The following is a 21,909-nucleotide window of genomic DNA, read 5'->3' as shown; positions in this document are numbered from 1 at the left end:
CACAGTGTATCCCTCGGGGCATGATTCAATTGTGATTAATACAGTATGTATTATACTATAATCTCTCCAGTGTGTCCTAGGTCTTCCCCGGGGACTTCTCTTCGTTGGATGTGCCCAGAACACATCGCCAGGGAGGCTTCTGGACTAGATGCTTGAGCCACCTCTGGCTCCTCTGGATGTGAAGGAGCAGAGGTTCTAATCTGAGCTACTCCCAGATGACTGAGTTCTTCACTGCTAGGGTAAATCCAGTCACCCTACGGAGTAAACTCATTTGAGCTGGTCCAGCACACCAATGCACCTGTCGACATCAAGCTCCAACTTTCCGATCCGGATCCCACTCAATGGAATTGTTTGCTGTTTTCTGAATTCTAAATTCTAATTCAGATAGAAAGCAGAGCAAAATATAGATGCCATTCTTGATGTCCATTGATGTGCATGAATGATGTATATGCACGGCTTCATGGATCCTGAGTTGTTGCATTGCATGCAGACTTGCATAAAGTACATTCTTGGAGCTCAGCGGTCATTATGAGGGGCTTAACTCGGCCAAATGTGGCCCGCAGGACACTAGTTTGAGGCCCCCGCCTTGATATGAAAGTTTAATGTTAGTGCGGCCCGCGCAAGTTTGATATGGATGCTGTATGGTATCATGTACCCAGAAAAAATTATTACGTTTGATTAATGTTCATGTTAAAGGTTAAATAACTGTTAATAGTTATCCTCCCTATCCGTGTGGAAGTGGTAAGTGTTTGGCTATTTAAGTTTAAAGGAAATAACTTGAAGGATACCGTTTAGGTCGCTAGCTCTCTAGTTTGCGAGTTAGCATGTGTCTCAAGACCCTGCAGTTGCGCAATATGTTGTAAATAAAAAGAGTATAAATGTGACTATAGTCGTGTTTTGTCATGTCTACAGGGCTCTAATAATGCTTTGTTCATTTTAATGTGAAAAAATAATTTGTCTACTCACCAACTATATGTGGTTTCTTGAGTTTTTATTATTTGCCGTTTTATTATTATTATTATTATATTTATTTATTTATTACTGATTGATTGATTTTCTTTATTCTTGATTTGTTTATTTATTTTTCATCTTATTTTGTGTAGAAAAATAAAAAGCAAGATATTTGAGAACAGTGGAATGTTTTATCAGAGCTTTTCTTGTAGAAAATTGGAACCAAAGCGAAGTTTTTAAATTTTTTTGTTGTTAATAAATTTTTTATTTGGGGGGGAAAACCTGCCTAGCTCCAGTGGCCCCCAAGTAAAGTGAGTTTGAGACCCCTGGCCTAAAACATGTGCATACGCTTCCACAATCACTTCAAAATGTATATAATATCTGGAGTCTCGCTTGTTTACATCTCGACTAACACAAAAATGTAATTTTTCATGGTGGATATAGACGTAGACTTCATATGTACTCTAATCATGTTAGTCCATTCTATGCACGGCCTTGCTTTCAGCCATTACTCTGATATTGTTTGTCATGGTTCTTTTGTATTGATTAAACATTGTGGCCTTTAGAGTCGCCATCTGTGGTCTAACGATGGAAAGATAAAATATTTTATGATGGAAAAAATTGTTTGAATCTCCGCTTGGGTATCTCTATCTTCATTTTCTAATTATTATAAAAACATGAGGTGAAATTGTGACTAAAGAAAGAACTCTAGTAGTTGTATTTTTATTTCTGTTTTTGTTGAGTCGACCATTACATTATGCTCTCTCCGTCTGTTCTCTCATTGGAAAGCTCCCTCATGCGGGCAACTCTCATCCGATGCCAGCATTGATGTCATAAGTGGCCCAATTTCTCAGCACCCGATTGGCCAATCCAGCGTGACACAGCTCTCCTCTTTGTCGTACAGTTAACAAATTCACGTCATAGTGGTAAGTGGTCTGATCTCCCTTTCCTCCTCTGTCTGGATGACACTTTGCATGCCCCCCCCCCCACACACATCACCCACCCACCCATTTCATTCATTTGTGTATGCTTTTTTTCCTCTCTCCTGCTGCAGTATAAGGAAACATCCAGTGAGCCAGCAGCTGATTGGCTCAGACAAACCACCCAGTGATGCATGCAGCTGTCAGAAATGGGAACAGACCTCAATAGAACCAGACCTCTGTGTTTGTGTGTGTGTGTGTGTGTGTGTGTATTGATGGCAATGTCACTGTAATGGTCAGACATTATGTGTATCCTTTTTAAAGGTGCTCTGGTTCTCATCCAGTATATTATGAATTTTTGCACTAATAAGTACGATATAGTATGGTTTATATGTATGTTTCAGACATGCTTAACAAGTTAAATGAAGGAACATCACACGGTAATGAGGATAAACAGTGTAGAAAATGGATGAATAATTAAATTACAGTAGAACATTTGGAATAAATTGATAATAAAGAATAGTAATGAAAAATTAACAAGAGCAGTGTCCAAACTAGAAGGTCGACAATGATGACTTCTAAGATATTATTGGGATAGGCACACAAAAATGTGTTAAAAACCTAACACAATTTAAATGGTCAAGGTCGAATTTTAAAGGCACATACATTCTTCCATCATTTGTAGGGTTTCTGCTTATTTCAGCTCTTATTACTCACCAGGGGCTCAGCAAAATGCTGCCATCTAAGGGTTAACATTAATACTACACTAAATGAAGCATTGCGGCGATAAACTCCAATATAGCAAGATTATGAAAGTAAGTAAATCACTCACGCTGTACATAGAACACATGAAAGACATATATAATACGGTAATAAATCATACATGGTGTAAAATTAAGCCAGGAACAACATTACCTTTATGCATTCCTACATAATATCAGCATTTGGGAGCAAACTAGAGAAAAACGGGAAAAATACAGTATAGTAGAGCAGCGTTAGCACGTGCAACTATGGTACATTCAAGGCCCATGAACAAAGTGGGACGGGCTGTTGTTCCCCGAAACACAATGATACAAAATAATAAAAACACGCAATAACTTTGACATTTCGATGAAATAATGAGCCAGATTTCCAAAATTAATATGAATTTAGATAAAATATGTTGTAGTTGTTTACAAACAAGTTTGTTTTTTTAAAAACTTTTTTAAGTATTGCTCCTGAAAGTTTCCTGGTGGTTGGAGGCCTTCATGGATACATCATTATCCTTAATGATGGGTGCGACACTCGAGCAATTAAGACCAAAAGTGCTGCCAATATTTTTGGGTGGATTTATGTTTACTTTCACTTCCATGGTGATGGCTTTTGGCTTCCTTGGCATACTTCCTGCCTTACATGGGAGACATAATGAGGTGTAAAAAGTGTTATCCTCACTCTGTGTAGCTGCACACATACTGTATTTAATTAACAAATTGAGTTTTTCATTCATTTATGGGAGTGTGTTCCTACCACAAAGCATCATAGCACAGTAGACACTCATTATTTAATAAAAAACAAAGTATTAGATGTTTATGGGACCTTAACATTGATTTATAGCAGGCAAACCAAACCAGTGAGCCTCAATTTTCTCCATTTTCTTTATATATTATTATGCTGCCCTTGATATGTACATGGTGTGTCATGACTAATAAATCCATCTTTCAATAAATGTTACGCAAACTAGCATATTGACGACTACATATTGCAATGTCTGTCACATTTGTTTGGTCCTTAATTGATTGATGAGATGTATGTACGTTAACTTTTCCAAACTACAGGGCGAGTCTGTGGTGCTAGCTAGTAGTTAGCAAGTGTGTTAATGCAGCAGTAAGGTAGTTCCATCGACTTAACAATGCTCATAATGATAATAAAAATGTCATTGTAGCTTGGTTAATATGTTTTTTATCAGCTTATATAAAAAAGAGAGATGAAAGAAAGACAAATGTGTTCATGTCAAGGATTGTGGATAATGGGTAATTCTTTTTTAAGGGCAGTTTTTCTTTAAGTAGACCTCATCAAAGATATTAAAAAGCGCGCCAATGTCTTTTGTTGTAATGCTGCCGCCTGCTGTCTTAAAGGGGAACGTACACCTCGAGATCAAACAGAGCAAATAGAGCCACAATTACATTAAATACTAGAGTTTATTTATTCAGAAGTATGTCCTTAAAGTAACAATCAAAATTATGACTATTTTTTTTATTTAAAAGGATAAGTAATTTTTTTGAAAAATAAATCATAACTCCCTATAACATCATATGATCTGGTGTAGCAGTTGTTGCCCAACAGAGGGCGCTACAGGACAATATTGTCTTTTTTGTGTGATGTTTTTCTATTTTTAAAAAAATGCCACTAGTCTCATTTTAAACTGTATATATCACAATTTAAAAGCAGAAGTCAAAAATAACATTAAGCTATTAGCAATTTATTTACTTTACTTATATAAAATATATATAAAATATTTACCATGCTGTGTGTATCCCAAAGCCTTCCCTTCACATACTGTATGCACAAAGACATGTTTTATCAGTCATATGGCAGGTGGCAGTGACTCACAGGCTCTAATTGCTATTTCAGCTGCAGATGGAATTGTTCTCCTCCCTTGAGTGCCTTAATGCTCTTCACCTGCTTCCAATACTGCCTTGGGATAGTAATTAAATCTCATTCAGATACTTTAAGCACCTGAAAGGCAAACCCGAGTACCTTCTATTGTTTTTTCCTGTTACTTCGTATGAGATCTGAGGTACACCTTGGACAGGTCAAGAGGTTTGGCATGTACACACTGTCAAGGATGAAAATGGAGCAGTTTAAAAGTTAACATGTTTATCTAAGCATGATAATATTCAATGTAATCGCACCACATCGCCAAGGAGCCACTGGATTCCTGTTCTACCTTATGTAGTATTTTACTAAGACCATTTTTTTTTCATATTATACTGCACCGATGACAAGCCCGCTAATGGATGCCAGTGCAGTGACTCCATTAGCTTTTACAATCTATGTTCCCTACATACTAAGCCCATCTATCCGCCTAATTACATGGCCTTATCGTGTTGTTTTGAGCAGGAGCAGGAGAAAGGATGTCTGGGTTATTGCCTGTGGCGAGTGTAGCTCTTAGTGAACTGTCGCCCCATTCCACCTCATTACCTTGACTTGTGCGCTACTAATTAACCTGAGGTCCAGTTGGCAACAAGATAAAGTTTGCTTGTTTTGTTTTTTTTTATGACAAAGCTGTTTGCAGGATACAGATAAAAAAATATGTTTCCTTACATTACATTTGTCGGATGAAGACACTTGAATTAAACAGGAAAGTGTATTTTTGTCTCTACTCTTTGCAAAACAATGGCATTCATCCCATGTGGCATTTCATTCCTGATAACATCCGGATCTGTTCCACTAAAACGGCAACAAAGTATTATTATAATTTGATCCACAAAGACTTTACAAAGCACACATGTAATATGAAAAGATACTTATTCTAATAAGGAATTTGAGCATGTGATAACATCAACATCAACAAAGGAAAAAAGTGACAATATCATATGAAGTCCAGTTTATGCGAGATTAAGGTCATGAATGTTTGTTATTTTCTCAAGTTTCATTGTGACCTCATCTGCTGTTTCGACTATATTCATGTGTTTTGTACAATATAAGCACACGAGGTGTCAGATGAAGCTGATATTTTGAGCCAGCATGTTATTATTCATAACCTTTACTGGCTTTCCATTGTAAACAAACAAGATCAGACTGGATTCTTCCTGTTTGTTCTCATAATATCACCGGGCTGAGCTTTCGGGTATCAACTATCATCCACTGTACAGTAATGTGCATGCTTGTGTATTTAGTGTTTATGTCCCTGGAGACAAACCACATCATATTACCACAGTAAGCAACTGATTCACAGATAGGCCATCACACACTCAAGTGCAATTTGAGGTTGTTTAGGACATGTTTTTTTAAAGGCCACTCATAACCAGCATGATGGGCTTTTGTTATGGAAGCAGCCTTCATATTTTTTCGACAAAATATACAATTCTTGAAAGGCTTGGAAAATATTGTTTATAGTTTTTATGGTTTTTAAACTTCATTAAAAAATTTTTACAGCTACACTATTTACAATGAAAAAAGTGTTGCTTTACATAAAAAAAAACACTGGAAAAAAGAAACAATCTGGCACACTCTAATTTGTTTGCATTTCAACACCATTTTTACCATAGATCATGATCAGAGGCAAAGCAGGCAAAGTTAGACTTTCATGTTGGGAATAACGACGTAATTATTTTCCCATAATATAATATGAAATGATATAATAACAAAAAATAATAACAATAAATATAATATAATATAATATAATATAATATAATATAATATAATATAATATAATATAATATAATATAATATAATATAATATAATATAATATAATATAATATAATATAATATAATATAATATAATATAATATAATACGATATAATATTGGCGGCACAGTGGACGAGTGGTTAGCACGCAGACCTCACAGCTAGGAGACCAGGGTTCAATTCCACCCTCGGCCATCTCTGTGTGGAGTTTGCATGTTTTCCCGTGCATGCGTGGGTTTTCTCCGGGTACTCCGGTTTCCTCCCACATTCCAAAAACATGGTAGGTTAATTGGTGACTCCAAATTGTCCATAGGTATGAATGTGAGTGTGAATGGTTGTTTGTCTATATGTGCCTTGTGATTGGCTGGCCACCAGTCCAGGGTGTAAGAAGACAGCTGGGATAGGCTCCAGCTCCCCCGCGTCCCTCATGAGGATAAGCGGTAGAAAATGAATGAATGGATGAATGAACGAATATGTATTCATTATGCATGTAGCTTTTTTTAAAGTCACTGCTTCTGAAAGTGTACTGCGGACCAGTGGTTGGGGATCCCTGATCTACAATTAATAACACATTGAATTAAAATAACACATGAATGGTAATGTGAAGGTAACTGATGCCAACACTAAACTAGTAGGAACTATTCTTCCTTCTTCATATCCCCTGTATATATCTATATCTACTATATGTAAAGTGAATATATTGTTAGTTTTTCCCCACCATTCGCTTCTGCTAAAATATCCTGCTTTGACACACAAGATTCAACAACCAGCACATAACTTCATACCCTTTGTTCAAATCATAACATACAAACAAACCCTTGTGAGTCTCATTCATGCAAAGATGATGCATCAACCATTTGTAGAAATCACCTATTAAATTCTTAGCATAAACCAAAATAGAGGTATGCTGACTTTGTGTCTTTAAAGTTATTTCAGTTTGTCCTATTCTAACTTGTGTGCTTTCTGTAGTGTAGTAATGGGTCTAGCTGGCCAGCAACTTCCTCTCTTCTAAAGATAGATGATTAGAAGTCAGAGATGTGGAAAGATGTTATCATAGAAAGAGCTGTTAATTCACTTAACAGTGATGTGTGTGTGTGCTGTAACTGTACATGTAAAACTGAGCAAATGGTGTATATTACACAAAAATATTGTTTTGTCACAAATCTCTTCTAAATCTGTTAGTGAGCATCCCTAATTGATAATGATAATGATTGATAATGAATGATAATTGATCATGCATCCACCATACAAGTGTGGCATAGGTTGAATTGCTGTGAAGTTGGATTACTTACTTAGAAATCATGTGTGTTATAATTTTTTTCCCCTCAATGGGACCTGAGTGAGGGGTGGACAGGAAGTGAAGTCGCCACGCCAGAAGAGGACACACATCATCACGCTGCAACATGAGGCGATGGTCATATGAATGGCAAAACAATGGACATCAGGATCTCATCACTGTATCTCTGCACGTGCAAAACTTAAAATTATTATTATTTATTCAAAATTATTAAATTTTTTTGTGCAATTTACTGTTTACGCTGTACGTTGTTCATATTTGATGTCATCTATTTATTCACCACATTATTATTATTATTATTTATTATTATACGGGAGGAGTCAGTTGAGGTGGCTCGGGCATCTAGTCTGGATGCCTCCCGGACGCCTCCCTGGTGAGGTGTTCTGGGCATGCCCAGCCGGGAAAAGGCCCTGGGGCAGACCCAGGACACGCTGGAGGGATTATGTCTCACAGCTGGCCTGGGAACGCCTTGGTGTCCTCCTGTTGGAGCTGGAGGAGGTGGCCGGGGACCGGGAAGTCTGGGCTTCCCTACTAAGACTGCTGCCCCCGCAACCCGGACCCGGATAAGCGGAGGAAAATGGATGGATGGATTATTATACCGGAGCCAGGCAATGACATTTCGTTGGCAATTTCACTGCTGTGTTATCGTGCAATGACAATAAAGAAAGTCTATCTATCTATCTCTATCTGTACATAAAAATTGCCATCAATGCCACTCGAGCCTCAACACATAAAATAATTTCATTTTCTGACGAAGCTCTTACTGTACATACTGTTTGCAAGCTCAGAAATGCTGTGCACTCATGCACACGCAAGCCTATGAAAACACACGTAATCAGCAAGCTGCATCAGCATTGCTAACTGAAAGAGAGTAACCCATCCATGAAACAGAGAAACAAAGCAGCTTGGATACACTACAGAATCGCAGTTGGAATTGGACGCAGGCCAGCATAAACAGACAGTTAATTGCATATTCCGTATTGACAGGAGCTAACAGATTTGACAAACAATGCATGCTGCAAATGTCTTTTTAATGGGACACTAATGTTTCAACTCAGATGTGATCCCTCGTATCATTTATCATGCAAGCAAAACAAATGTAATCAAAGACAAAACAAAGCAACCTTTACATTGTTGGAATGCTATTTTTGAAATATTTACTTTGTTTAATGCATCATAATACAAATTTCACCTGCAGGCTTGTAAGAGACGGCACTGCAAGGTTTCCCCTCACTCTCTAAACAACTCTCTAACCATCATAAAAGCCAGTAAAGACCCTCTTAGTGTCCCTTGTTTGGCCTGTCATAAGCCATTTTATTGCCACATTTAAGTGATTCAACCTGCTGTTTATTTTAGCCTAAATAGCAAAAGTATGTAAACAAACCAAGTATCACTTTTGTGGAGTCTTCTATTTTCTTCCATCGGGTTTTTAGCCTCCTTAGGAACAGCACAAGACTGCACGGCGGTCGAGTGGTGCACAGCTAGGAGACCGTAGTTCGATTCCACCTACTCATCTCTGTGTGGAGTTTGCATGTTCTCCGGGTACTCCGGTTTCCTCCCACATTCCAAAAACATGCTAGATTAATTGGCGACTCCAAATTGTCCATAGGTATGAATGTGAGTGTGAATGGTTGTTTGTCTATACTATGTGCGCTGTGATTGGCTGGCGACCAGTCCAGGGTGTACCCCGCCTCTTGCACGAAGACAGCTGGGATAGGCTCCAGCACCAACATTTTCCAACAGGAAAATGAATGGATAAAGAACAGCATTATCATCATGTAGTACTTTGATATAAGTAGTTTATGACTTCATCAAGGATCTAAGAGAATCTCTTTTTGAGGCTGTTTTTCTGTGACTGTACATTACCAGTCTGTGTTAGCATGTGTATTTTGTGTTATATATGGCATGAAGACCAACATGCTGTTTAAAAATATGGCGGCTTACAATGAAGAGAAGATTCAGAGGGAAAATATATGATTATTTCTTGTATTTTATATTTTCATCACCCTGTTTTTCATGTGTTTTTGCTGTGTTTCATCATCTTCATTCATTCATTCATTTTCAACCGCTTTTCCTCACGAGGGTCGCGGGGGTGCTGTCTTCGGGCGAGAGGCCAATCACAGGGCACATATAGACAAACAACCATTCACACTCACATTCATACCTATGGACAATTTGGAGTCGCCAATTAACCTAGCATGTTTTTGGAATGTGGGAGGAAACCGGAGTACCCGGAGAAAACCCACGCATGCACGGGGAGAACATGCAAACTCCACACAGAGATGGCCGAGGGTGGAATTGAACCCTGGTCTCCTAGCTGTGAGGTCTGCGCGCTAACCACTCGACCGCCGTGCCACCCGTTTCATCATCTTATTTTAATAAAATATCTGATAAGCACAGTGTGAACATACTATACAGTCTGTAGGAGCGGCATATTGTGTTGTTATTGTTGAGATTAGCTTTCCTGATGGTTTTAATAGAGATAAGAAACAGTCTTGAGGCATGTTCAGATGTATTATTGAGTCTTTTCTATCCCATCCGACCTTAGCGCCTTCATCACAAGCAGTTTTTAGATAAACATGTCCACCAAATCAATATTCATTGTCGCAAGACTGGAAATGCTGCAAGGCTGTTACTCATACCAAGATTCAGATCTGGCTGCTTGTTTTAGACACTTAAGCACCATTAACATATTCAAGAGTTTCACTTGTGGGTTTTACTTCTCATTTCAAATGTTTATTATACCGAGTATACCTGACAGGAAGTTTAATGAGGCAGGAAGTGGTTTTGTGCTGAAATGTTCATGCGCCCGGAGGCGCAAACATGATGTCATTAGCTGATGTTGACTTTTGCAGCACAGAGCAGTGAGCTTGATTGTTATCTCACAGGCGTGCGTTGGTTATCTAGGTGGCATTAGCAGAAGAAAAGGACATTTATGTTCTAAATTTAGAATAAGGGTGCGTTCAATTAAAAAAAATCCTCATTGGTTGCACTTAATATTAATCCACATAAGCGGATACAACCGCTTCATTCCAGATAGTCACTCCCAAACTAGTATGTGAGTCAACATATTGTTCCCCTGAATTGCAATAATTTGTGTAAAGCCATGGCACAGTTCCCGTTTGCCTTGTTGACAAAGCTTGTGGGGCAGTGCCATGGCGACAAGGCCAGGGGAGTGAAGGGAAGGGAGGGGGGGGGACAACATAGTGAACCATCAGAGCAGTGCTGCTGTTGACATGAGCTTTGCAAAGGATGAAACATTTTCTATTATAATACAAGATGAAGTATAGTTATGCAGTTTCAATATCCTCCTGTGTCCAAGGACTTATTCCCTATTATATTTGTGAAAATATCTGTATTAAAAATAACCATGAACCATGCTGTAATTGAACTAAATCATTCATGTATTATGGATTTATTGTGTTATTTTCTACTTCACCAAATGTTTCCTTCCGCAGTGTCTTTTTTTTCCCTTTATTTTTTTTCCTTTATTTGGTCAAATATATGAAACATTACAGTGCATTTCTTACATCAATCAAAATATAACTTTCCATTATTGACATTAGTATTCAACTATCTGATAACAAGCCCAAAAGGAGTAGGCTGAAGCAAAAGCTTATAAATACCTACCCCTTTTTGCAAGATATAATCATATTCATGCCACTGTCGTTTTTCCCCCTGTTATTATTATCATTGTAATATTATTATCATTATCATTATTGTTATAATCATTATTACCATCATTATAATCATCATTAATATTACCATTTTCATCATTATAATTAACATTTTTTTTAATTATTTAATTTTACAGACTTAATTGCTTAACAGAGGTTTGTAATTTTGAACAGAGATATTATTCTATGTTCTATGTTATTGTATGTCTATGACCCCTGCATGACTTGTGTGTGTCATGCAGGGTCAATGACAGCAAAGTCATGATTTCTTCCCATTTTTCATGCACCAGGTGAATCATTTACATATCCCTTATTGACAGGACTTAGACTTCACTGACTTGGGACGTGACTCTGACTTTAGCTTGTTGACCTCAAAATACTTTCATTGAGTGCGTTGAGTAAAATGTGTCACCAATTATAATATTCACCTAACATGACCGTTATGTTATGATGTCATTTCCCCCCCAAAAGTCTGCTCCTTCACTGAGCTACCTGGCCAGCCGACCCACTGGCACTGTCGGAGATGCGACAGGCAGTAATGCCTTGCTCTCTGGTTCTACCATATCTTACTTATTGTGTGGAAATATGGGGTAATAACTATAAATGCAATCTTCACTCGCTAAATGTCCTGCAAAAAAGGTCAGTGAGGATAATTCATAATGCCGCCTACAGAGAACATACTAACTCCTTATTTCTAAAACTACAAATACTTCAACTTGCTGATATAGTTCATCTTCAAACAGCTAAAATAATGCATAAGGCTAAAAATAACCAATTACCTAAAAATGTCATCCAATACTTCTCTACAAGAGAGGAGAAATATGATCTCAGGGAAGAACTACATTTATATGAAACACTTATATGCTAGGACTACATTAAAAAGCCATAGCATTTCAGTATGTGGAATCAAACTATGGAATGCATTGAGTAAGGAACTCAAACAATGCACAGTATGCACCTCGTACTTCGGTACGGGACAAAAATAAAATAAAATAAAATTTAAAAAAAATTAGGATATTAGGAAAGCAGGAAGTGAACAAATGTAACAGTTACTCATTGTAAAAGTACCAGATGAAGGGGTAGGATTTAATAAGCTTTGCTTCTTCCTACTGCTTTTGGACATGTGGAACTGTGAACTGATTATGTGATGCATTCAATTGTAATCTGATGCATGTTCAAATGAAATAAAACCATTACCATTACCATTACCATTACCATTACCATTACCATTACCATTACCATTACCATTACCATTACCATTACCCAATATAGTAGACAAAATAATAGCAAATAAGCCATTTAAGACATAAATGCTTGAGCAGTGTCACAGTAAATGCCTTCCCTTGGGAACCTTATAACGACGAGTCTAGGGCCTGTCTCACTGAGCAATTACTGACACCTAGTGGCCAATGTTGAATATCAGTAGAATGTTTCTTCTCCATTGTATTTATATTTATATTTTATTTCATTTAGTTTGTTAGTTCATTGATTGGATTATTAGTCAGTTCTGTGTACTTCCATCTTTGTGTGGTACTCGAATTATATTATTATTATTATTATTATTATTATTATTATTATTTGTTAGTCTCCTATCTAATAGTACCATACCTGCTCATCACAGGGTGTGGGGGTGTGGGGGTTGGGCTTGACAGGAGGCGTTTCTTCACTCCAGCATTAGAAGACATTTCTGTATGTTGCACTCCCAGCTGTGAGGGTGCTAGTCTGCGGTGGAGCTCAGACATGGAAGGATCTCCACTCTTCCACACGCAGGAGAAATAAAGGGATGTTACGGGAGAATTAAAAGCAGTTTTGAGGTGTGATTTTACGCACAGCAGCCCCGCTGTAGGACAATTTAGTGTAAATTACGTACCACAATCCGTACAATGCTGGAATGGCTTGTGGTCCTTTCCGTAGCGGTCCTAGTGACCACAGTATGGTGCAATTCCAAAGTTTCTTCCGGCATAACGAAGCCGACAAGTACTCCTCAAAGAGGTTCGAACGCTCCTGGGAAAAACTGCACCGAGACTCGCAGCGTGGAGCTCATCTGTAAACCTTCCGCCCTGGCCAAGTACCTGCTGAGGACCTGCACCGCTTTCACCAACTACTCTCCGTGTGTGGGATGGACGTGGCGAGCCAGCGGTGTCCTCCAGAGCTTCTACGAGGCTTTCTGGTGGTACGATAGCAATGTTCATTTTGTGAGGGACCATCTACAGCTGAGCGATGATGGACTGGTTGCCTTGGACTGGGCTTTTCCTCGGTACCAGAAGAGACGCAGGACCTCCAGTCACTCCACCAGCCCGGTTCTACTCATCATTCCCAATTCTTTTGGGAAGATCACCAGGAATGTTGTGGAGGTAATCCAATCCATCAACTCTATCTGTTTGATTGACAGTCAGATTAGCAATCTGTTTATTATTGTTTTGTATCACAGCTATTTTGGCTATGATTCACATTGCTAGCACATTAAAATATCATATTATCTTTCAGAACGTTTACTAAATGCAATGTCGAGTGGTTAGCACTCGGGCCACACAGCTAGGAGACCAGAGTTTGATTCCACCCTCATGTCTGTGTGGAGTTTGCATGTTCTCCTTGTGCATGCATGGGTTTTCTCCGGGTATTCCGGTTTCCTCCCACATTCCAAAAACATTCTAGGTTAATTAGCGACTCCAAATTGTCCATAGGTATGAATGTTAGTGGGAATGTTTTTTTTGTAATATATATGTGCTCTGTGATTGGCTGTGGACCAGTTTAGGGTGTACCCCACCTGTCGCTGAAGTCAGCTGGGATAGGCTCCAGCACCCCCGTGACCCTCGTCAGGATAAGCGGTAGAAAATGAATGAATGAATGAATATATGTGCTCTGTGATTGGCTGTCGACCAGTCCAGGGTGTACCCCACCTGTCGCCGAAGCCAGCTGGGATAGGCTTCAGCATACCTCTTGCACCCCAGTGAGGATAACTGGTATAGAAAATAGATGGATGGTCTTCTAACAGGAAGCTAACAAGCCAACATTAAAACCAATTCAAAACAAATATCAACAGTAGATTAGGTCGTCCGATTTTTCCTCCTTCTACCCTCCACTGCTGGTCACACTGGTGTATAAATGTGAATAAATGTTTGGTGGTAGTCAGAGAGGCCATTGGTGTGAATTGGAAGCCACGTTTCAGTTAAACTAACCCAAGGCAGCTGTGGCTACAGATATAGTTTACCACCACCGGTGTGTGTGACTGAGGAGTGAATAAATAATGGGTTCACTTCACTGTGAGGCACTTTGGATACCTTGTAAAAAAAAAAAAAAAAGTCCATCAATTTTCAATGGTGCTTATCCTCACATGGGTTGTGGATATGCTGGAGCCTATCCCAGCTGTCTTTGGGCGAGAGGCGAGGTTACACCCTGGACTGGTTGCCAGCGAATCGCAGGGCACATATAGACAAACCACATTCATATCTATGGACAATTTGGAGTCGCTAATTAACCTAGCATGTTTTTGGACACAGTGATGTCCAAGTGGAGAATCGAACCCAGGTCTTCCCGATCTCCTTGTAAAAAGGTGCTAGGACTACTGTATCTAATTGGACCACCTCATCCGTTCTTTTTCCAAAATATTCCATTAGAATATTTTTGACATGCCTCCATTAGTTGTTGCAGGTTTACCTAATATTTTGACAGGAAAGAGATTCAAAAAAGGACTACAAAAATAAAGTACATCACTCAAAGGTGAAGCACAAAGTTGCATCACATGAGTGGTTGCAGCCTGGTGCTCACACTTTGGAGATTGTTCCATTTAGCACGTGTGTTCTCCCCGCAAATGCCACCAAATTAGTGCTCAGCAACAACGGGAGGTTTTGTATTCTGATGACATTTACTGTCATCAGCTAGGAAGAACAACATTGTCGGCCATTTTGGCTGGACATTGTTTTATGATGAGGCAATAAATGGGAAATATTTCAATTAAAATGATCCCTGTCACTGGTCAGCTTCACAGTGTGTGTGTGTGTGTGTGTTACAGGGATAACATGTAAAAATAGCTCATGTTTTGGGCTTTTATATCTACCTCAGATAGGGAGGGAATGTAGAATTTCTGTGTGTGTGTGTGTGTGTGTGCTTGTTTCATAAACAGTATATTCCAGCTTTCCATAAATTTACATCTTCCAGGCTGTAAATCATTAATGTGTTTCACTGCTGCAGCTACAGTAGCTGTAGTCTTATTCAGCATATTGTTTGCTTTTTGGAGTCATAAGCACATTAATATGAGCAAAAGTCATTGGATAGTAAATGGATGGACGGAAGGAACATTAATCCCTAATAAAAACAGGAGCTACTGTTGACGAAACTCAACTCAACTTTGAACCCCGACGTCACTTCCTGTTTGCCTCTCAACACATTTGTAGCAACACACACACAAGCATGAATCTATGGCTTATTTACTTTTATTATGTTGACTATATTGGGTAATGGCAGGCAGGTGTGGAGTTTGCATGTTCTCCCCGTGCATGCGTGGGTTTTCTCCGGGTACTCCGGTTTCCTCCCACATTCCAAAAACATGCTAGGTTAAATTGTCCATCGGTATGAATGTGAGTGTGAATGGTTGTTTGTTTATATGAATTTTTTCAAGCATGAAAATGGGAAAATTAACAAAATACAAATCCAAGGCATTAAGAAGATGCATTCAAAGATGCTGTAATTGATACGTAGTTTTCTACACTGGTGTAAGTAATGTTTGTGCCCTGTGATTGGCTGGCAACTAGTCCAGGGTGTACCCCGCCTCTCGACCGAAGACAGCTGGGATAGGCTCCAGCACCCCCGCGACCCTCGTGAGGAAAAAGCGGCAGAAAATGAATGAATGAATGAATATTGGGTAACATTATTGTAAAGGCGACAATACAGGTGTTAGTTCATGTTCGCATGGTTGTAAAAAGGTATTTTTATGCTCTAACTACAAATAAGGAATCCTACTTCACGGAACTTCACTTATCACTGTCAGGTCTGGAACCAATTAACCTTGATAAACAAGGGATTGCTGATCTTGAAGTTGAATTGTTGTTAATAAGTAGTACAGAAATATCACAGCATACAAGCAAAAAGGTATAATGCAATATAGAGGAAACATATTAAGGTGGAAAGATAGTAATATACCTCCATAATGTCCAAGAAAAAGACCAATAGTATAAATCTATATAATAACTGGAATGCTTTGTTGTGTATGATGTGCATATGTATTTCTACATCACCGGTAAGATGTTATACCTCAAAGAAACAAATCTTGAGTCTTCCCCAAAGGAATGTATCACTCAGCTGCCAGTCAAACTGCAAACCACTAGAGAAGCTGCAGTCATCGTTTTATTTCAGTTTGTCCACAAGAGCCGAGAGCTGAAACAGTCAGATCACTGATGCTCAGCCAGCAGCAAGGATACTTGAAATCTTGTCAACACATACAGTGGTCATTATTCCTGTGAGAATAATAAGTGAATCCACGTAATTTGATGGTGAATTAATGTGATTGTGGCTGTGAGGCTGGTTGACCTTTTTATATTTCAACATTTGGGCCAATGAAATGTGATGAAAGCTGATAAAATAGAGCATTTAGAAGCAGCTACACCTAATCATCATCGACTTTTATTGGGGCCAGCTGTTTTTTCCCATTCCCATTTTAGTGAGCGGTTAAACTGTAACAGAAAACACATTGTCTTTTTTCCCCAAATGTACATTTAATAACAACCATCTGCACCACAAGCTTATTATATAACGTGACCTTTTCAGGTGGATTTATACCAGCCCCGTCTTCACTGATAAGCTTTAAATTGACAAGATAATACACGACATGACCCAAAAACGCCATAACGCTCGACGATAAAGACTTTTGTGGGATTTTGTGTCCAATCATTAAAGTTAAAACATGTGAGATCAGAGTCCACTGATGTTTCGGTTCTCGTTCATCCCAAAGGGGTTCTATGCAAGTTCTTCTACAAAAACTGCACATGAATGGACTTTGCTTTTTGACAAGAACACAGTCATAATGGAACAGAAAAGAGCCTTATTCCTCAAACTATTTGACCGCATAAGTCGGATTGACTTAAAAATTGTGTCACACAGCTCAATGCTCTATACAAAACACCCATTGTAACATTAGGGTGTTTGGACAAATCACACAAAAATTGATACACACCTTCAGTGGATTGCCGAGCATGTGTTTGTCAAATTTGAGCAAGATTGGTTGAAAAAGCCTGCACGGCGGTCGTGTGGTTAGCGCGCAGACCTCACAGCTAGCAGACCAGGGTTCAATTCCACCCTCGGCCATCTCTGTGTGGAGTTTGCATGTTCTCCCCGTGCATGTGTGGGTTTTCTCCGGGTACTCCGGTTTCCTCCCACATTCCAAAAACATGCTAGGTTAATTGGCGACTCCAAATTGTCCATAGGTATGAATGTGAGTGTGAATGGTTGTTTGTCTATATGATTTTTTTCAAGCATAAAAATGGCTAAATTAACAAAATTCATATCCAAGGCATTAAGAAGATGCATTCAAAGATGCTGTGATTGATACGTAGTTTTCTACACTGGTTTAAGTAATGTTTGTGTAATGTTTGGTGAGGCTTTCCTTGCGGGTGGGAATGATCCCCAATAAAGATTCATACTAAAAACTGTGGGCTGCACGATGACGAGTGGTTAGCACGCAGCTAGGAGACCCGAGTTCAATTCCACCCACGGCCATCTCTGTGTGGAGTTTGCATGTTCTCCCCGTGCATGCGTGGGTTTTCTCCGGGTACTCCGGTTTCTCCCACATTCCAAAAACATGCTCCAAATTGTCCATAGGTATGAATGTGAGTGTGAATGGTTGTTTGTCTATATGTGCCCTGTGATTGGCTGGCCACCAGTCCAGGGTGTACCCCGCCTCTTGCCCGAAGACAGCTGGGATAGGCTCCAGCACCCCCGCAACGCTCATGAGGATAAACGGTAGAAAATCAATGAATGGTTGGAAAAAACCAAGCAAAACTTCTTTGGTGGGGAATATGTATATATACGTATATATATATATATATATATACATATATATATATACTAATACTATACACAGTGCAGATGTTCACAATCTGCCCAAACTACACATCAATATTTACGTCTGTACATTATCTGCCCTACAGTTGTGTCAAACAGCCCTCTCCCATGGATACCTCCCTGCAGTCCTCAACCGCCGCAGCCACAACGGCACGGCACTCACCACACTCAAACTACAGCAGTTTGGAGACCCAGCAGACCTACGAGAGGTCGTGCGCTACATTCGCTATCGGCAGCCTGCTGGCAAATTGTATGCAGTGAGTGAAAGCACCGGCTCCGGCCTACTCCTCTCCTACCTGGGGGAGTGTGGTTCATCCAGCTACATCACGGCTGCCGGCTGCCTCTCGCCCATCTTTCGCTGCCAGAGCTGGTTTGAGAATGGACTCTCCCGGCCTCTGCAGTGGGCGTTGGTGTTCTATCAGAAGATGAGCTTGAGCAGGTATGGCAACAACAAAAAAAATGTTGACTGTCCAAATTCACAACCCTGGTTAGAACAGAAGGAGATGCAGAATATGATCTCAGGGAAGAACTAAATTTGAAACACTTATATGCTAGGACTACGTTAAAAAGCCATAGCATTTCAGTATGTGGAATCAAACTATGGAATGGATTGAGTAAGGAACTCAAACAATGCACAACGATGAGCCAATTCAAGAAACAATACAAGCAGTTGATGTTTGCTAAATACAAGGATGAAGAGTCTTGAACCAGTCATGATGTGCTATATATATCACTATATTGACACTTACTATGGTACCCATTATGTCATTGGATGGTCATATTTTTAAAAAATATGATTAAAAATATTATTTTAAAAAATCATATTCACAATTACGCTTATCATATTATTAAAAAATAAATAAAAAAATATTTAAAAAAACCTTAAACTGTATTATGGAAAGCAGGAAGTGAACAAATGTAAAATTGTGGGCCACATTTGGCCCGCGGGCCGCGTGTTTGAGACCCCTGCATTATGTCATTGTATGGTCATATCACCTTGTACTTTGGTACGAGGTGCATTATTAAAAAAATAAAAATAAAAAAACCTTAAACTGTATTAAGGAAAGCAGGAAGTGAACAAATGTAACAGTTACTGATTGTAAAAGTACCAGATGGAGGGGTAAGATTTAATAAGCTTTGCTTCTTCCTACTCCTTTTGGACATGTGGAACTGTGAACTGATTATGTGATGCATTCAATTGTAATCTGATGCATGTTCAAATGAAATAAAACCATTACCATTACCATTACTATGAACAAAACATTTAAATACTAGCAAAGGTCGAAGTACAGGTTTTAAATCTAGTAGGTAAAATCAGCTCTGTCGTTTATACACTACCTCCTTGGCAAGGTAATAATATCCTGTCAGGCCAAATCTAGTATTGGCCTAGTAAATAGAGTTTTTAGTACAGTGTGTACTGCCATGTTAGTGGAAAGCAGTACACACAGCGAACACAAAGCCTAATAGATGAGGCTAACATGACATGTATTGGGGGGGGAATCAATAGAGGATGATAGCAGTAAAGATGAAACGACACACAAAATTATCTTTTTGTGAGTGATGAAACCAAATTTCCAATAATATTATTTTGTATCCTTTGTAGTGAACATGATTGATTTCCATTCAAAAATGACATTTCTTGAATGTAGCAAAATGCTGCTAAAAATGAGAAAATCCAAACAAAGAAAAGACGATTCAGCACTAATCACATTGACGTGGCAACCGCTTCATGTCAGGTCATCGATTCCGAGAGGCATCGTGACGGGAGTGTGCCTTCTTCAATCACTTCCTATTGAACATTTAAGGCCTACGCCGCCCCTTTAAATTTAGCTTCTGCTTTTCTTATGTTTGTCTTTTTGTTTGTTTGAATATGTTGTGCTTAGATACAGGACGGCGCTGAGTGCCAGCGTACACACGGACAACCTCTTTTCTACCACTTCCCTACGTGGCTTGGAAGAAGTTCTCTTCTGTCAAACACGGGTCAGTTGTGGTGGAGCGGCTCTAACCGGGCCGAGCGGCAGTACTTCTTCTGCTTCCTGGGAGGCTTACTGGGAATGCAACGAACCCTTAAGGGACGTAGATGAAGTGGCCATTCCTGTCCTGAGTATCTGCGCTCAAGATGACCCAATACGGGGAGACATTCAATCCACGGTACCCCGAGAACTTTTTGAAAGCAACCCACATTTTTTCCTCCTTTTAACAGACCGAGGCGGTCACTGTGGTTTCTCGACAAGTTCGACGGGCGCACCTGACCCAGCATCGAAGAGTGTAACAGCAAGTTATGGCACCAACTGGAGCCACCAAGCTCTTTTTGAATTTTTCAGGGCGACGACAGACTTTATTGCCGCGGAGGACAGGGCAAAGCAACTCACTGCCAGGAGGAGGGGTCTCGGGGCTGGCATGGGGGGGAGAGTTTTTCGGCACCGTAGTGTCAGTACATGCAAACAAGTGCCAGCATGTTCCCATAATATACACGCTATTTACAACTGGCAGAGATCCTATACACGGTGAAGATGGACACTGACACTTTTTGTTATGAGAATTCTGGCCGGGCATGGGACTGTAATGATCTGGGAGGGGTTCACATTGAATGTGTGGTGTCAATTCCCCCTCTAAATGAATAGCAACCAGTCAAACTGGGACTATGCCTTTGACTTTTCCAGGACACAGTGGCATAACGGGTCCAAAAGGTGCTGCTTCGGCAAGGCGCTTCAATTTTTTTGAGTTCTTATGAATAATATCAGCAAAATCAGTAATGAGAACTATGTTCTATAGTGCACAATGTAAGGGTTGACTCCACATCATAATTAAATAATTACAGCCGTCCCTATATATGCCTTTTAGACCCGCAACACTGACAGCTACTATAATATTTCATATGACTGAATGAAAAAGGTTCACACTCGGCCATCTCTGTGTGGAGTTTGCATGTTCTCCCTGTGCATGCGTGGTTTTTCTCCGGGTTCTCCGGTTTCCTCCCACATTCCAAAAACATGCTAGGTTAATTGGCGACTCCAAATTGTCCATAGGTATGAATGTGAGTGTGAATGGTTGTTTGTCTATATGAATTTTTTCAAGCATAAAAACGGCAAAATTAACAAAATACAAATCCAAGGCATTAAGAAGATGCATTCAAAGATGCTGTGATTGATATGTAGTTTTCTACACTCGTGTAAGTAATGTTTGGTGAGGCTTTCCTGATCTCTCCGCAGGCACAATAATCCCCAATAAAAATTCATACTAAAGACTTTGGGCTGCACGATGACGAGTGGTTAGCACGCAACTAGGAGACCCGAGTTCAATTCCACGCACGGCCATCTCTGTGTGGAGTTTGCATGTTCTCCCCGTGCATGCATGGGTTTTCTCCGGGTACTCCGATTTCCTCCCACATTCCAAAAACATGCTCCAAATTGTCCATAGGTATGAATGTGAGTGTGAATGGTTGTTTGTCTATATGTGCCCTGTGATTGGCTGGCGACCAGTACAGGGTGGACCCCTGGACCCCGCCACCCTCATGACGATAAGCGGTAGAAAATGAATGAATGAATGAATTAAATGAATGAAAAAGCATCAGTTATTCATTACTGATACAGTTATTCAATACTACTCTACAAATAT

At 39.5% G+C, this 21,909-nt stretch overlaps 1 protein-coding gene and 1 long non-coding RNA gene across 2 annotated transcripts in view; one reads left to right on the top strand and one right to left on the bottom strand.

The window, feature by feature from the left end:
• Positions 1 to 13,523, bottom strand: part of LOC144899671 (uncharacterized) — a 19,860-nt gene extending 6,337 nt beyond the window's left edge. The window contains exons 1-2 of the long non-coding RNA XR_013628005.1: positions 13,106 to 13,523; positions 12,844 to 12,992 (exon numbers count right to left, since the gene is read on the bottom strand). This is a non-coding gene — a long non-coding RNA (uncharacterized LOC144899671). The remainder of the gene's footprint in view (positions 1 to 12,843; positions 12,993 to 13,105) is intronic.
• Positions 12,914 to 21,909, top strand: abhd15a (abhydrolase domain containing 15a). Its single transcript, XM_058080788.2, has 3 exons — positions 12,914 to 13,589; positions 18,378 to 18,730; positions 20,175 to 21,909. The coding sequence occupies exons 1-3, from the start codon at positions 13,119 to 13,121 to the stop codon at positions 20,800 to 20,802; spliced, it is 1,452 nt and encodes a 483-aa protein (XP_057936771.2). The 5' UTR covers positions 12,914 to 13,118; the 3' UTR covers positions 20,803 to 21,909.

Source organism: Doryrhamphus excisus, linkage group LG8, assembly GCF_037039965.1.
Source record: "Doryrhamphus excisus strain RoL-2023G ecotype Guam linkage group LG8, RoL_Dexc_Guam_v1.1, whole genome shotgun sequence".
Taxonomy (NCBI): domain Eukaryota; kingdom Metazoa; phylum Chordata; class Actinopteri; order Syngnathiformes; family Syngnathidae; genus Doryrhamphus; species Doryrhamphus excisus.
The sequence above is the reverse complement of the archived record's forward strand: the minus strand, read 5'-3'. Positions and strand labels throughout refer to the sequence as shown.